This window comes from Carettochelys insculpta, chromosome 1, assembly GCF_033958435.1.
Source record: "Carettochelys insculpta isolate YL-2023 chromosome 1, ASM3395843v1, whole genome shotgun sequence".
Lineage (NCBI taxonomy): Eukaryota > Metazoa > Chordata > Testudines > Carettochelyidae > Carettochelys > Carettochelys insculpta.
The window spans coordinates 225,698,661-225,715,494 of record NC_134137.1 but is presented as its reverse complement, the minus strand read 5'-3'; the positions used below and the strand labels follow the sequence as shown (position 1 = coordinate 225,715,494).

Genomic DNA, 16,834 nt, shown 5'->3' with positions numbered 1-16,834 from the left:
TGCTGGCCCTGGGAGTGATAGAACTGTCCCAAAGTGAGTGGCGCAGCCCTGTGGTACTCGTCCCTAAGCCCAACGGTACTTGGAGATTTTGCATCGATTTTAGGTGGGTGAACACGATTTCCAAATTCGATGCGTATCCAATGCCCCGGGTCGACGAATTGTTGGGACGTCTGGGGGCGGCCCGCTATTTCAGTACCCTTGACCTCAGTAAGGGTACTGGCAGATCCCCTTGGCACCTTCTTCCCAAGAGAAGACGGCCTTTGCAACTCCATCAGGCCTGTACCAGTTCACCCAAATGCCCTTTGGTCTCCACGGGGCCCCGGCGACCTTCCAGCAGCTGATGGACCGTCTACTTCAGCCCCACTGGGACTACCCCGCGGCCTACCTCGATGACCTCGTCGTATATAGTCGCCACTGGTAGGAACACCTGGACCGGGTGGCAGCAGTCCTTAGGTCCCTGAGGGCCGCCGGCCTAACGATGAACCCGAAGAAGTGCCGCATTGGATGACAAGACACGACTTATCTCGAGTACACTATAGGAGGGGGCCAGGTAAAGCCCCTTGTGGATAAGGTACAGGCCCTAGCGGCCTGCCCTCCCCCCAATACCAAACGGCAGTTACGACGGTTCTTGGGACTGGCAGGGTACTATCGACGCTTCATCCCGGAGTTTGCTTCAATTGCCGCCTCCCGATGCAGCTTTTGACAAAAGCCCAGCCGCAAAAGGTGGTATGGACCGCAGCGACAGACAAGACATTCCGGACACTGAAACAGTGCCTAATGCAGGAACCTGTGCTCTACAGCCCTGACTTCACCCGTCCGTTCATCCTGCAAACTGATGCCTCGGCGGTAGGCCTGGGGGCCGTCCTGTCCCAGGAGATTGATGGAGAAGATCATCCGGTGGTCTAAATAAGCTGGAAGCTTTTCCCGAGGGAACAGCGCTACGCTGTAATAGAAAGGGAGGCCCTGGCTATGAAGTGGGCCTGCGACGCCCTTAGATATTACCTGTTGAGCACCCCCTTCACCCTAGTTACGGACCATGCTCCTTTACAGTGGCTGTCCCGAATGAAGGATACCAACGCCCGAATTATGCACTGGTATTTGGCGTTACAGCCGTATGCCTTCGACGTACGTCATCGGGCAGGTAAGGACCATATAAATGCCGACTTCCTTTCCCGCCTGGGGGAGATGGAGGAGTCCGCCCTCATGGCACGGGAGACGGACTTGAGGGGGGGGAGTGTAGTGAGTCAGTATGGCCTGCTGCTGACTCAGAGGCAGAGGAGGCTGCGCAGAGGCCCTGGTGGGCGGGCCCGGAGCCAGAACACCAGAGGCCCGCCCCTCAGAGGGCGGGGCCCAGGGCTAGAAGGGCCAAGGTCAGGGCTTGGGACCCATTAAAGCCTGGGCTTCCGGGCAGGGAGGAGGCGCCTGCACGAGCTCCCCGGTGCCAAGGGCAGAGGGCCTGTCGCCGCCCGGCCGAGCCGGAGGAGCAAGCCCCCAGCGGCCCCGAATAACCCCGTATCCAGATGCCCCAGGGGGACTACCCAGACTTCCCAGACCTGCCAGGACCCTCACGCTGGTGGAGACCCCCCGCCTTGGAAGAAGCCCCGGACGCGGCCAGACCGGCGAGGGTGAGTGACTGCGGGGCTCCAGGAGCAGCCCGCCCCAGATTCCCGGCGGACCTCTGTAGCTCCCAGGCCCAGGATTGCCTTGGGCCCACCGTGCTACCGCCGCCAGACTATCCCAGTGACATCGACATGAGCGACTGGCCGGAGCCCCCGAAGGTGGACGATTTGGAGGAGACCAACCCCGCGGGACCCCCTGACCAGATGGACTGGGACCTTCCCCCGGTGGAGGTAGAGGTAGGAAGTGGCCCGGGGAACGACGCTCCTGAACCCATAGCAGTGTGTTGCGGCCTGGATCCCCACTGCCGTGGTCGTGTGTGAGCGACCCCCAGGGCCCCGGGCCGGGTCGCAGTGGAGTGGGAGGGCCTGCGACCCCCTACCCCCCTCCTTGACAGGGCCATCCGTGCTGGGCCTGTGCTCAAACCCTTGTGCTGTTGCCCCGCCCCAAACTGAGGGCTGGGCCTGTACTGTGTTACTATTGTGAACTGCTGCCTCGCCCCGAACTGAGTGCTGGGCTGGTGTTTTAACCCTTTTTTGTGATTGCTGCCCCGCCCTAGGCCAAGGGCTGGGCATCTTGGGACTCCTACAATTAGCCATTAGTCATTATGCCAATACCATGTACAATAAAAGCTCAGTTATGTGGCACTCGGATAACCAACACCTTCAGTTAATTGACATTCTGTGGGGCCAGTTACCTGGCTCGGGACAGCTGCTGAGGGTCAGTTGCCTGGCCATGGGGGGGCCAGAGCAGGGCCAGATGCCAGCCCCAGTTTGACTATCCGCACATTTTATTATTTGACAGCCTCAGTTCCCTAGGGATGACAGATGATAAAGCTTGTACTGTATATTAAAATATATATATTAATTGTGAATTTCCACTGCAAGAAAAACTCTTCATTTTAGGAATGTTTTTCTGGCTTTGCGTGCAGATTTTTTTATAATCGGAGAAAAATCTAATTTACGTGCAACATCACTGTTAATGTTAAAAATTGCAAGCCCATTCAAATGCTCTTGTCCCATTGTAGAGCAATGATAGTTCTTTACTTGTTTTAACACTTTGAATGTGCATTTACCTAAAGCCACTGATGTAAGGAGATTGACAAAAATACATAATACAATTGTGATATTAGGAAATACAGTCAACAGACGGAGATGGAATATTTCTTGAAGCAGTTTTTTTGGCTTGCAGTCTGATTTAAAGTTGATGGAATATGTTCATTTCAGGAAGATGATCTTGTCACAGATCTCTTGAAATTTCCTTGTACCTTTTGTAGAAACTATACAGCTGCTGAGTACAGATCTTCATCACTTAGTTCTCTGAATTCCGAAATGAACCAAAAAGGGTACAAATTTGTGGCAGTGACTCAGATTGACGTGCAAGACTAAATTTGATGGAGTCAATAATAACAAAAAAAAATTCACTCGATAGTGCCTTTCTGCATCAGATCAAGATGTTAGGCTGTGATTGGTGGAAAGCACAGGAAATGTCAATACACTGTGCTTCCTATTTGGATTCAGAAAGGATTACATCCCATTGATCATGAATCTTTTGAATATCTTTAAGACGTTGTTCAGTATTATTCCTCTCAACATCTAATGTAACATTGCATGCTTCAATTACAAGATTCGTTTTGTGGACCATTTTTAGCAGTTTCATCCACACAGACAACATTAAAATGAATTCAGATTTGGATGTATACTTCTGAATTCACAGAAGCTCAGTGCGAGCCTGTGGCGTGAGATTGATATTCAAGCTTGCTTTTAAAGTCTTTGTCACCAGAGTCCAAATGCTGTGTAACTGATTTAACACCGATGGTTCATGCTGATCATCTCATCATCGACATACCATGCAGTGAAACAGGCAGGTGCTGCTTCAGAATTTCATACTTTCAAGGACTTCTACTGAATAGGTGTACAATTGCTGAATTGATCCCAAGTGCGTGATTGCTTCCTTGCATGATTCGGCCCAGTCCATGTCGACAAGACATGTTATGTGAGTGCCACCACTGGAGAAAATACAGTTTGGATTTTGCTCAGGAAGGACTGCTTGTACTCTGTTTTACTTCTCAGCCATACTGTGTCTATTGTCACAGGCTTGGCCAAAGCAGACTTGAAAATTTTAATTTGAAGCCTTCCAGAATTTCTAATACATGAAGCGGAGTTTTGTTTCTTTTTAAATTAACAAAGTGAATCATTCTTCAGTTGAAACTTTTGACCTTCTTGCAATTTTAATGTATCAGTTAACCAAGATCATTGTTCTTTATGAGATGTGACAGAGTCAGTCTCATTCCTGGGCCCCAGGCCCTCTGTTTAGTCTGCTGGCCCCACCATATGAACCTCAGTACCCTTGCTGGGGCAGGGGGCAGTCTGGGGGGGGAACCAGGTCTCCCCACCCACTCACTCTGGGTTCCAGCCCAGGGACCCTGGACAGCCACTACCCTGCAGATCCTCTCCCTGCACCGCTTCCCCGGGTACCTCCCTCCTCTAGTGGTAGCTGTGGCAGCAAGTCCCCTCCTTTGTTTGGCTCCTTCAGCTGACCAGTTCCTCAAAGTCTCTGGTGGAGCTCTGGGCCCCCCCGGGCTGGGGCAGTCCAGCCCCCTGGGTTGCTGCGGCTCCTCTCTCCTTTCGTGGTCCCTGGTGTTTCTCTAAGTCTCCTTCCTTCTCCTTCTTCACCACCCTCCCCTGGCCCTGCCTGGAGAAGGGCTTATCAAGGTAGCCCTGAGTAGGATCAGCTGACCCTAATTGACTTTGGGCAGCCTACTCCTCAGCTGCTCCCACTTTGATTGCCAGCTCTGTCTCCACTCTGTTTTTACTCCTGCCTTCCCTTTTCTGGCCCAACCCTGCCACCAACGACAGTTTGCATAGGAGCAATAGTAAATGAAAGTACTTTGCTTGTTGTTGTTTTGCAAAAATGTCCCATACAGCTCAATAAATTTGTTCTATATTCTGTTAGACGGATGAGAGACTTGCATGCATTTTCTGCTCTCTGGTGATTCATGAACATGCATAACATGGCCTGATAAAAGTGGGTCATACTTGCTAAGACGCTATAGTATGCCAAGAAAGTTTCTGTTTGTAGGGTCACTGGTATGCTGATTGGAACCAAACAAAGTCACAGAATCACAGGGCTGGAAAGGACCTCAGGAGGTCATCTAGTCCAACCCCTTGCTTCAAGCAGGATCAACCCACACTAAGTCATCCCGGCCAGGACCTTGTCAAGCTGGGAAAAAGGAGGGCACTTCCAGTAAGGTGTCTCTGGGTGGGCTTGAACCACCATCCTTTTGGTTAACAGCCAAACATGCTGACCCGTTGTGCCACAGAGATGCAAGCCCTGTCCAGCAGGAAAAAGAATGACATCTAGTAGGTGCTCAAGGAGGATTTCTTTTCAGGTTAGCAGTTTCCATGTTTTGTTTCATTCAGGAGTAAGCTTTCAGTTGAACTGTCAGCTAGTGCTCCTCTACTAGCTGATTTCCATGTAACTTAGTTATCTGTATGTGACAATGACGTTTAATGTGCAGGTATTCGGTCTTTCAACTTCCTCCGGCCTCTACTGATGCTCCAACCAGATGGATCAGACAGCACTGATGCATTTGAAGTATGACTGTAAAATGATCAGGGTACAGTGTACAGAGCCTGCTTTCCCATGTTCCAGCAGAGCCAGTCTCTTGGGCAAATCTCTCCATTTGGAAAAGCTCTTATCAGCAGACAAGTGGGAAAAGCATGATTTCCAGCATCTTTTGGTATACTACTTGGACTCTGAAAACAACTAACGTGGAGAAACGACTGCATTTGAGCAACATCGTTCTCACTGAGAAGTCCAGTATCAGATTCTGGTGCCACTGTTGTTACATTCTGTCCTGTGGTAGTCATAAGTTCTTGCTGTGCCACATTTTTGTGGTCCTCATTTTCTGCCTGCACAGTCTTTCTAAATCAAGCATGGATTCTGTATCTGTCACTAGGGTTGGCATTTGTGTCTTGATTAATGACGTCCTCATTTCAAGGCAGTGGCATTGAAGTGTCATTTGTGGGTACAAAGTTTTTATCGTCAGAATGGGAAGTATCACTGTCAGTACAGGCACCGTCTAATGGCTGAGGCATCTTTTCTACAAGAAACAATGTTAGTTACTTTAAACTCTTAAGTGCCGCTTCATTCTTTTGCTTTCAAATCTTTGCTTCATTTTTATGAAGTTTTTTTTTTTTTTTAAAAAACACAGCAACACACAATAAATTAATTTGCTTAAGGCTGTTGGGTGTACTAATTTTTAATTATATACTCACAGTTAATATTATGTAATAGTTTGGGGTTGTTATTTACTATGTTCCTTAAAGCTTTATTTCAAAGTCTTGACATTTCATCTGCTAACATAGTCTTGTTATTAAATTCCTCTAATAACTTTTGCATTATGATGAATATGAATATGGGGCAATTGCCAAATTAGATATCAAGTTTATTAAACAGCTAGACTTAAAAGCTGTTTATTACACACACACACACTAAAAAGCCTTCAAAGGGGAATCTAAAATTGGATGAAGCAGTAGCTTACAGCTGAGTCTGATATAGTTATTGTATATAAAGACACAGGAATACAAAAATCTCCTATGTGAAGATGAACATCTAATTTTAAGGTTAAACTCACCCTCAGACCAAGCAAAATCATTTTACAGTAATAGAAGTAATTATGACGTTCAAAACCTCTAAACCATGCAAAGACTGTAAATAGCATTTCATAACATAGAATCACTAATCACAGAAGCTATTCCAGTCTTCGGTCACACAGATGAAAACTTGTATGTGATGGAAAAATTGGTGAAGGCCTGAGGTCGCACAATGATTTAAATCTTGTTTTTGCTGGTGTATATATAGCTTCTTTTGTTGTCCTTGTTACAAATGCAAGATATATAATAAATGGAAGTGACTTGACAGAAAAATGTCAAAATTTGAGGCCCTTTTGTCTCCCAAGGCCTGGGCCAAACAGCCCTTTAGGCCCTCCCTGCAATCTGATATGTCCCGCCCACCAGGCAGAGCCTGTGGTTCGGATCCAGTCCCGGCTTGCCTGATCCAGACCGCAAGGTTCTGGGCTCCCTACTCCCTGCCCCACATCAGATGCTGGGGAGGGAGGTAAAAAGATTGTTGTGCTATAAGGAAGACCTTCAGGTCCCACACACTAAAAGATTGAGATCAATACCTGAAAGTTTTGTTAATGAAGGCAGCATTCCTACCACAATACAATCCTGGGTTGATGTACCCTGCACTGAATACTTTATCCTCAGTATGGAGTGCCCTGACACCATCAGCACATCTGGCAATGAATAAGGGCAAGATCTCACAGCGCTGTTCAAATACATCCTCCCAGTCTTCAGTGCTGTAGAAAAAGAGGAGTCCGGCCAGAGGTGCACAGGGGCACTCCGTGTTTGCAAACCCCATTGTTAATAATCCTTGAAAGGACTGGACAGACTGACCCCTCAGCACTGCAACCCATCCCTGTCTGGGGCCTCAGTATAGTCCTTTCTAGGTTGCTGGGATTGTCATTTCAAACTTTGGTGGCGGGCTCCCTGTTCTACCTCTTATAAGGTGGCATTCCTGGTAGCAGTCGCTCCATCTAGGAAGGTATCTGAGCTCAAGGCCTTGACATCAGAACTCTCCATACTTCCTTTTATAAGGACAAGTGTGACTCTGACTGCACCCTGCTTTCCTTCCAAAGGTGGTACCACAATTCCACATCAACCATCAGATATTCCTCTTAGTATTCTAACCTAAACCGCACTTGAGTGCCCAAGAAGAGAGACCCCACTCCCAGGGTGTTTGTAGAGCACTGGTCTGTTACATCGAGAGAATGAAGCCATTCAGAAAGCTGGTCCAGTTGTTTGTAGCAGTGGCAGACAGAATGAAAGGTCAGCCTGAATCATCTCAATGCATCCCATTGTGAATAGTGTCTTGCATTTGGGAATGCTACAGTCTTGCAGAAGGGTCTTCACTTCCACTCACTGCAGACTCCACTAGGGTGCAAGCTCCTCCACAACGTTCCTGGCTCAGAGTGTACTGAGGTAATATGCGGAGTGGCAATGTGATCTTCCATCCAGACGTTTGCCACGCATTACACGATCACCCATCAAGCGAGGCATGATGCTGCATTCAGGCGAGTGGCGCTCCAATGAAATGCAAGATTCCAACCTCACCACCTGAACGTGGACTTGTGAATCACCTGGTTAGAGTCCACATGAACAAGCATTCAGAGAACTAAAAACAGTTGCTCACCTCCTCATAACAGTTGTTCTTCAAGATGTGTTGCTCATATCCATTCCAGTATCCACCCTCTGACCTCTCTGGAGTAGCCACCAAGGAGGAAGTGGGGAACGGGAAGGTCGGCAGGGCCCTATATTGGGCACCACAAGGGTGCAACTGTAAGGGACCCCCAGGATGACCCTACGGCTAGCTGCTAGGGGAAGAAAAATCTTCCGTCAATTGTGCACATGTGCACGCGCATCTGAGTGGAATGGACATGAACATCACTTCTCCAAGAGCAACAGGGATGAGAAGGTGAGTAAACATTTTTTTCCTGTGTTTGAAAACCGTATTGTGCATCAAGACCTCTTGGTTGTGAGGAGAAGAGTTCTGAGCTGATGAGAATGAACTTCAAAGCCAAAATACAGTGGCTGCCTGGCAGGGAGCCCATGAATCCCAGCCTTAGAAAAGGCAACTGCTGAACAGTTTTGTGACGGGAAGCTCAGGGTAGCTCTATTTACATATTGTTCACTTGGCACATTCTTCACATGACTGTGAAGTGAACAGGCGCTGTTCCTTGTTTTCAATTATAATTACATTTCACCTGTCCGATTTTTATTCCAGACCAGTGAGTCTGTCAAAATTTACAAGCTCAGGAGATGGTCTGGTAATTCTGTGGCAGGAAGGAAGTGTTCTTGCCAACAGGGCTGATGTTGTGAATACATGAGTGCGGGCAATACTTCATGTTCTAAACAATGCAACAACACGTTCGTGACAGCACCGTCTGCAGGGTCACCACCTTTGACAACAGCTAAACAGAGCCACAGCTCATAATGGCTTTAGCGGTGCAGTAGAGCATAACCAGAGGAGACTGTTGAGCCGAAGGAGGAGTGCTGGAGCAGCAGGACTCTTGATCTCCCAGGAATCCCAAGGGGCACACAGAATTATTCATAACCCAGTGCTGGAAGAATGTCAGTGGCTCTGCCATCTGCTGTAACTGTGACCCTTACGTGTGCCTGAGTGATGAAATGCCAGTGGCCACTATCTTCATACCACCTTCAGTGTGTGAATAGCAGACAAGATGCACAGCTGCTGCTGCTGCTGCTGCTAATGCAAGTTCTCTGAACTTAGGCGGGAGCTCTGGAGTGAAGGTGGGAGAGGCAGCGTATCTTCAGGAGTAATACCATCTTTCTCATTTTAAAACGGTTTCTTGTTCATTGTCCTCAGAAAGTGACTCTAGTTTTGGCATTGTCACACAAATTGTGTGCTATTAGACGTGTTGTTAATATTCAGGCCTGTTTATTAGTTGAAATAGAATTTGAGTAGTGTTTCTCCATTTAATTTTGGACATTTTTATATTCTTACTAATATAGGTTGAACCTTTCTAGTCTGACTCTCTAGTCTGGCACACTCAGGACCTGACTGGTGCTGAACCAGAGAATTTGCTGAACCACAGGAGGTCAATATTGTCTAACAGCATTACCAACAGTGTTAGCCAATGGCTGGGGTGAGGTACCACGTGTGCCCTTATTTCATCTGAGTCTTTAACTGCTAGGACAGACAGTCCCTTCACAGCGGGCAGCCAGGGAGGCTGACGGGTGCCCCAAAGGTTTTACTGAGAGCCTCCTTCACCCGAGTCTTTGACTGCTAGGACAGAGAAGTCCCATTGCAGCGGGCAGCCAGGGAGGCTGACGGGTGCCCCAAGAGTCTGCCACGTGGAGACAGCACAACTCAGCGCTCAGCTCTCAGTACCCCTCACCAATGACCACGCTAAAGCAGCCGAAAACCGGCTGGGTTCTTTTTATTTGTGTTCAGTTTGCACAGTAACAGGAAGAGTCCGGTTAAAACTTAAACAGTTACTATTTATTTGATAAGAACTTAACTTTATGGTTACAAGGCTTATATGTTATGTTCTTGGATTACAAATAGCTAGCATATAACAGAAAAGTACTTTGAATTCATAGCTCTATTATTAAATGTGTGCAAAAGCAAAACAAAGACACATAGCAGGTCTTATTCTCACCACTGTGTTACCCAACATGGCGTGGCCAGCGTCTCTCACTCAATCCCTTGGGAAGAAGTATGAGGAGGGCGTCCCCTGGGACCTCGGCGGCAAAGACCTTCCTGACCAGCAGGTAGAGGTAATTGGAGTTCAATTAGATGGGGTTGCCGGGCCCTACTTTATACCCATTAGGTCACTGTAGTGAGTCAGTATGGCCTCCTGCTGACTCAGAGGCAGAGGAGACTGCGCAGAGGCCCTGGTGGGCGGGCCCGGAGCCAGAACACCAGAGGCCTGCCCCTCAGAGGGCAGGGCCCAGGGCTAGAAGGGCCAAGGGCAGGGCTCGGGACCCATTAAAGCCTGGGCCTCCGGGCAGGGAGGAGGCGCCTGCACGAGCTCCCCGGCGCCAAGGGCAGAGGGCTTGTCGCCGCCCGGCCGGGCCGGAGGAGCAAGCCCCCAGCGGCCCCAAAGAACCCCGTATCCAGATGCCCCAGGGGGACTACCCAGACTTCCCAGACCCGCCAGGACCCATATGCTGGCGGAGACCCCTCGCCTTGGAAGGAGCCCCGGACGCGGCCAGACCAGCGAGGGTGAGTGACCACGGGGCCCCAGGAGCGGCCCGCCCCAGAGTCTCGGTGGACCCCTGCAGCCCCCAGGCCCAGGATCGCCTTGGGCCCACCGTGCTACCGCCGCGAGACTATCCCAGTGACATCGACATGAGCGACTGGCCGGAGCCCCCGAAGGTGGACGATTTGGAGGAGACCGACCCTGCGGGACCCCCTGACCGGATGGACTGGGACCTTCCCCCGGTGGAGGTAGAGGTAGGAAGTGGCCTGGGGAATGACGCTCCTGAACCCATGGCAGTGTGTTGCAGCCTGGATGCCCACTGCTGTGGTCGTGTGTGAGCGACCTCCAGGGCCCCGGGCCGGGTTGCAGTGGAGTGGGAGGGCCTGCGACCCCCTACCCCCCTCCTTGACAGGGCCAGCCCGCGCTGGGCCTGTGCTCAAAACCTTGTGCTGTTGCCCCGCCCTGAACTGAGGGCTGGGCCTGTACTGTGTTACTATTGTGAACTGCTGCCTCGCCCCGAACTGAGTGCTGGGCTGGTGTTATAACCATTTTTTGTGATTGCCGCCCCGCCCTAGGCCAAGGGCTGGGCGTCTCGGGACTCCTACACATGGTGGAGAAGGTGGGTACTCGATCCCCACCCCTGACGTAAGGGGTGAGGGAGTGGGCTCGCAAGCCCACAGAGCAGAAGAGACCCCAGATGGTGCGGGTGAGTATCCACTGTTTTTTTTTGTTTGTTGTTGTTGCTGTCCCCACTCCAATGATGGAGATGGACAAGCTGCTGAAGTACTTGGCCGAAAGTCAGCAGAAGCAGCAGACTGCCCAGCTACAGCAGCAACAGCAGCTGCTCCAGCAGCTGGGAGCCCAGCAGGCACAGCTGTTGACTGAACTGATGGCCCAGAACCAGGAGCACCAGCGGCAATGTCTGCAGCAACTGGCAGCCCTGGTGCCATTGCCGGCCGAGCCACGGCAGGGAACTCCAGGGGAGGGCCCTGCATCAGTCCTGCCGGTACGGCTAACAAAGATGGGTCCAGCGGATGATCCGGAGGCCTTCCTAGTCACCTTCGAACGAGTAGCGGTGGTGGCTGCGTGGCCTCAGAACCAGTGGGCTACATTACTGGCCCCTTGTTTGACCGGGTGGGCCCATAGAGCTGACCGGGCAGTATCTATTGAAGACGCCCAAGATTATGACTGGGTGAAGGCAGCCGTCCTCGACGCCCTGGACGTTAGCCCTGAGACCTTCCGCCGGCGGTTCCGGACCCTGACCTACGCCCCGGGGGCTCGGCCACAGTGCGTGGCACAGGAGCTGAGGGATGCATGCCAGCGGTGGCTGCAACCGGAGGTGTGGACCCCCGCAGAACTCATGGACCAGGTCGTCTTAGAACAGTTCCTCTGCATCCTCCCACCCAGAGGGCGGGCTTGGGTGCGGCGCCACCAATCTACCACCGTTCAAGCTGCCGTTGACCTTATGGAGGACTTCCTCGCCGCGGAGGAGCCAGAGGTACCCACGGGCTTGGCCCCGTCGTCACGGCCCTCGCGTCGGGGAGTCGAGAAGCCAGGGGAGCCCCGCTCTGAACTGCCCGGCCAGCTGCGGGAGTCGTCCAGTCTTCGTTGGAGGCCACCGCGGAAGCCAGGCCCCAGTAACCCCCAGGGGGGACCCAAGGGGGCCACCAACACGTGGCCACCAGGTCCAGGGGAGTGCCGGACCCACGGGGGGCCCCAACCAGCGCTAGGACCCTGCTTCATCTGTGGTCAACGAGGACACCTCCAACGGGACTGCCCGGAATATTTCTGTAGTTTTGGCTGAGTATGGGTGGCCGAAAAGAGGGCGCGACCCCCACAGGCGCCCACGATTACGGTCCCGGTCCTCGTGGGGACTGAGGCCACGGTCGCCTTAGTGGACTCGGGGTGCAGCCAGACCCTGGTCCGCCAACGGGCCGGCCTGGAGGCCGACCCCACTCTAGGGACCATTCGGCTGCAGTGCATTCATGGCGACGTGCATCCATACCCCTGCGCACGGGTGCCCCTGACGGTGGCAAGGGGTGACCCATCATTTGGTGGTCGGCCTAGCGCCCCGACTGGCATACCCAGTGGTGTTAGGCCGGGACTGGCCAGGCTTCCTGGGTATCTTCCGCCCGGCCACCAGACTCAAGGGGGAGGCGGCCCCTGTCCTGGAGGGGAATACGCCAGAGGATCCGCCCGAGGAAAGGGTGGGGCCGGACCTGGGACCCCTTTCTGAAGGACCCGCCGAAGGCTCAAAGGGGACCAGTGCTGACGACGGGGTAACCTCGGATCTCTGCCGGCATCAGAGAGACGACCCCATGCTAAGCCGGGCCTATGCCCAGGTTGCGGCAGTCGACGGGGTGGCCACGGACCCCCAGCTCATGGCACAGTGGCCCCACTTCGAGCTGCGCCAGGAGCGGGTGGACCGGGACCTCCAGACCCAGGAACAACGAGCACAGCTACTGGTGCTGAAATGCCACCGACGGGCCGTAATGAAGTTGGCCCATGATGTCCCCGCTGCCAGACACCTCGGCCAAGAAAAGACACTAGCCCGGATACTTTCCCAGTTCTTTTGGCCAGGGATCCATCAGGAGGTCAAAAACTATTGTAGTTCCTGCCCCGCATGCCAGCTTCCTGCTCCCCCGCGGGTCCCTAAGGCCCCGCTAATCCCAATGCCAGTGGTGGGGACCCCGTTCGAGCGGGTGTCCATGGATCTGGTGGGCCCGCTCCCTAAAGAACGTGGCCGGGTATCAGTTTGTGTTGGTCCTCATGGACTATGCCACCCGCTTCCCGGAAGCCATCCCACTGCGCAATATCACGGCCCGCACCATCGCGGGAAAGCTAATGAAGATCTTCGCCTGAGTAGGGCTGCCACGGGAACTTCTCACCAATCAGGGAACCAATTTTACATCCCGCCTAATGAAGCAGGTCTGTGCGCTCCTGGGGATTAAACAACTACACACATCTGTGTACCAGCCCCAGACGGATGGCCTGGTATAGCGCTTTAACCGCATGCTGAAAGAGATGATGCGCAAATTCCCACCAGAGGACCTGCGCCGGTGGGATCAGTTGTTGCCTCCCTTGCTTTTGGGCAGCCGGGGAGGTTCCCCAGTCCTCCACACTTTTCTCTCCGTTCGAGTTACTGTACGGATGCCACCCCCGGGGTGTACTTGACCTTATGCAGGAGGTCTGGGAGCAAACCGCGTCCCCCTCAAAGGGACTGCTGCAGTACGTCTTCCAGCTCCAGAAGCGCCTGGAACAGGTAGGGGCCCTCGCAGAGGAAAACCTGAGAGCTGCACAGGCGTCCCAAGCCCGAACCTACAACCAGGAGGCGCAGAGCCGTAGTTTCCAGCCAGGTGATCGGGTCCTGGTCCTGCTAGCCTCCAGCGAATCTAAGTTGCTGGCTAGGTGGCAGGGACCTTACGAGAGTATTCGAGCCATGGGGCCTGTCACCTATGAAGTTTACCAACCCGACTGCCGTAAGAAGACGCAGGAATATCATATCAACCTCTTAAAACCGTGGCAGGACCGGGAGGGCTTCATGATAAACCGCTGCCCCCCGGATCCCAAACTGGGACCCCAGGTGCCTCACGGGGAGGAACCGGCGCAACTGGCCCTCGGGGCAACGCTGACAGAAGAGCAACGGAAGCAGGCCCAGTGCCTCCTCCAAGCGTTCCAGGATAACTTCACCGCCCTCCCCGGATACACCTCCCTGGTCTGCCATGTCATCTGTACGGAGCCTGGGAAGGTGGTTCTTGATGCCGCGCGCCCACTACCCTTCCGGATGCGGGAAGTAGTGGAAGAGGAGGTACGGGTGATGCTGGCCCTGGGAGTGATAGAACTGTCCCAAAGTGAGTGGCGCAGCCCTGTGGTACTCGTCCCTAAGCCCGACAGCGCTCGGAGATTTTGGATCGACTTTAGGCGGGTGAACGCGATTTCCAAATTCGATGCGTATCCAATGCCCCGGGTCGACGAATTGTTGGGACGTCTGGGGGCGGCCCGCTATTTCAGTACCCTTGATCTCAGTAAGGGTACTGGCAGATCCCCTTGGCACCTTCTTCCCAAGAGAAGACGGCCTTTGCAACTCCATCAGGCCTGTACCAGTTCACCCAAATGCCCTTTGGTCTCCACGGGGCCCCGGTGACCTTCCAGCGGCTGATGGACCGTCTACTTCAGCCCCACTGGGACTACGCCACGGCCTACCTCGATGACCTCATCGTATATAGTTGCCATTGGGAGGAACACCTGGACCGGGTGGCAACGGTCCTTAGGTCCCTGAGGGCCGCCGGCCTGACGATGAACCCGAAGAAGTGCCGCATTGGATGACAAGACACGACTTATCTCGGGTACACTATAGGAGGCGGCCAGGTAAAGCCCCTTGTGGATAAGGTACAGGCCCTAGCGGCCTGCCCTCCCCCCAATACCAAGCGGCAGGTACGACGGTTCTTGGGACTGGCAGGGTACTATCGACGCTTCATCCCGGAGTTTGCTTCAATTGCTGCCCCCCGATGCAGCTTTTGACAAAAGCCCAGCCGCAAAAGGTGGTATGGACTGCAGCGACAGACAAGGCATTCCGGACACTGAAACAGTGCCTAATGCAGGAACCTGTGCTCTACAGCCCTGACTTCACCCGTCCGTTCATCCTGCAAACTGATGCCTCGGCGGTAGGCCTGGGGGCCGTCCTATCCCAGGAGATTGACGGAGAAGGTCATCCGGTGGTCTAAATAAGCCGGAAGCTTTTCCCGAGGGAACAGCGCTACGCTGTAATAGAAAGGGAGGCCCTGGCTGTGAAGTGGGCCTGCAACGCCCTAAGATATTACCTGTTGAGCACCCCCTTCACCCTAGTTATGGACCATGCTCCTTTACAGTGGCTGTCCTGAATGAAGGATACCAACACCCGAATTATGCACTGGTATTTGGCGTTACAGCCGTATGCCTTCGACGTACGTCATCGGGCAGGTAAGGACCATATAAATGCCGACTTCCTTTCCCGCCTGGGGGAGATGGAGGAGTCCGCCCCCATGGCACGGGAGACGGACTTGAGGGGGGGAGTGTAGTGAGTCAGTATGGCCTGCTGCTGACTCAGAGGCAGAGGAGGCTGCGCAGAGGCCCTGGTGGGCGGGCCCGGAGCCAGAACACCAGTGGCCCGCCCCTCAGAGGGCGGGGCCCAGGGCTAGAAGGGCCAAGGGCAGGGCTCGGGACCCATTAAAGGCTGGGCCTCCGGGCAGGGAGGAGGCGCCTGCACGAGCTCCCTGGCGCCAAGGGCAAAGGGCCTGTTGCCGCCCGGCCGAGCCGGAGGAGCAAGCCCCCAGCCGCCCCGAACAACCCGGGATCCAGTTGCCCCAGGGGGACTACCCGGACTTCCCAGACCTGCCAGGACCCACACGCTGGCGGAGACCCCCCGCCTTGGAAGGAGCCCCAGACGCGGCCAGACCGGCGAGGGTGAGTGACCGCGGGGCCCCAGGAGCGGCCCACCCCAGAGTCTCGGTGGACCCCTGCAGCCCCCCAGGCCCAGGATCACCTTGAGCCCACCGTGCTACCGCCGCCAGACTATCCCAATGACATCAACATGAGCGACTGGCCGGAGCCCCCGAAGGTGGACGATTTGGAGGAGACCGACCCTGCGGGACCCCCTGACCAGATGGACTGGGACCTTCCCCCAGTGGAGGTAGAGGTAGGAAGTGGCTCGGGGAACGACGCTCCCGAACTCATGGCAGTGTGTTGCAGCCTGGATGCCCACTGCCGTGGTCGTGTGTGAGCGACCCCCAGGGCCCCGGGCCGGGTCGCAGTGGAGTGGGAGGGCCTGCGACCCCCCACCCCCTCCTTGATGGGGCCAGCCCGCGCTGGGCCTGTGCTCAAACCCTTCTGCTGCTGCCCCGCCCCAAACTGACGGCTGGACCTGTACTGTGTTTTAATTGGGAACTGGTGCCCCTCCTCGAACTGAGGGCTGGGCCGGTGTTATAACCCTCTTTTGATTGCCACCCCGCTCTCGGCCAAGGGCTGGGTGTCTCAGGACTCCTTCAGTCATGTACACTCTTCCTGATCTTTAAAGATGCCAATTGCGTTAGATCGTCTCGTGACACTAGTTCTCACAGGGAGTTTCAAAGGCTTAATTCACACCTGCAAGGTGGAGATAACTTAGACATTCTTTCTAATGGGAGGGAGACTCCTCTCCTTGGACGATGTGTGGGCGTATCAATCACTGGTACTAGCCAAGGGCAGCCTGAGACCCTGGTCGTCTGCTAGCCCGTTTGTCTTTTGTTGTCTGGTTTCGGTCCATTCAGGGTCATGATGAGGCAGTCTGTCTGTGCTCTGAGGCATCAAAGACTGCTTGAGATTAGCACATCTGTGCTCTCAGGCATTCCCAGACTGGGCTGTTTCTTTGGCCCTTTGTGCTTTAAAGCACCAAAAGAGGCAAGATGGAGT

General features: G+C 53.6%; 2 protein-coding genes across 10 annotated transcripts in view; both read left to right on the top strand.

Moving 5' to 3' along the window:
* The window catches only part of B4GALT4 (beta-1,4-galactosyltransferase 4), a 63,892-nt gene that overhangs the window by 22,582 nt on the left and 24,476 nt on the right, over nt 1-16,834 (top strand). For 2 of the 9 annotated variants that reach the window (XM_075000463.1, XM_075000453.1), the window contains exon 3: nt 5,138-5,214. The exons of the other annotated variants lie outside the window; for them this stretch is intronic. The gene's annotated coding sequence lies outside the window, so the exon portion shown is untranslated. The remainder of the gene's footprint in view (nt 1-5,137; nt 5,215-16,834) is intronic. 9 annotated transcript variants of the gene reach the window in all.
* On the top strand, nt 5,230-12,236 carry LOC142016148 (uncharacterized). Its single transcript, XM_075000387.1, has one exon. It carries the CDS (start codon nt 11,106-11,108, stop codon nt 12,210-12,212), a length of 1,107 nt encoding a protein of 368 aa, XP_074856488.1. The 5' UTR covers nt 5,230-11,105; the 3' UTR covers nt 12,213-12,236.

Coding starts and splice junctions, on each gene's coding strand:
- LOC142016148 (XM_075000387.1), top strand. CDS start 11,106: ATGGTGCGGGTGAGTATCCACTGTTTTTTTTTGTTTGTTGTTGTTGCT.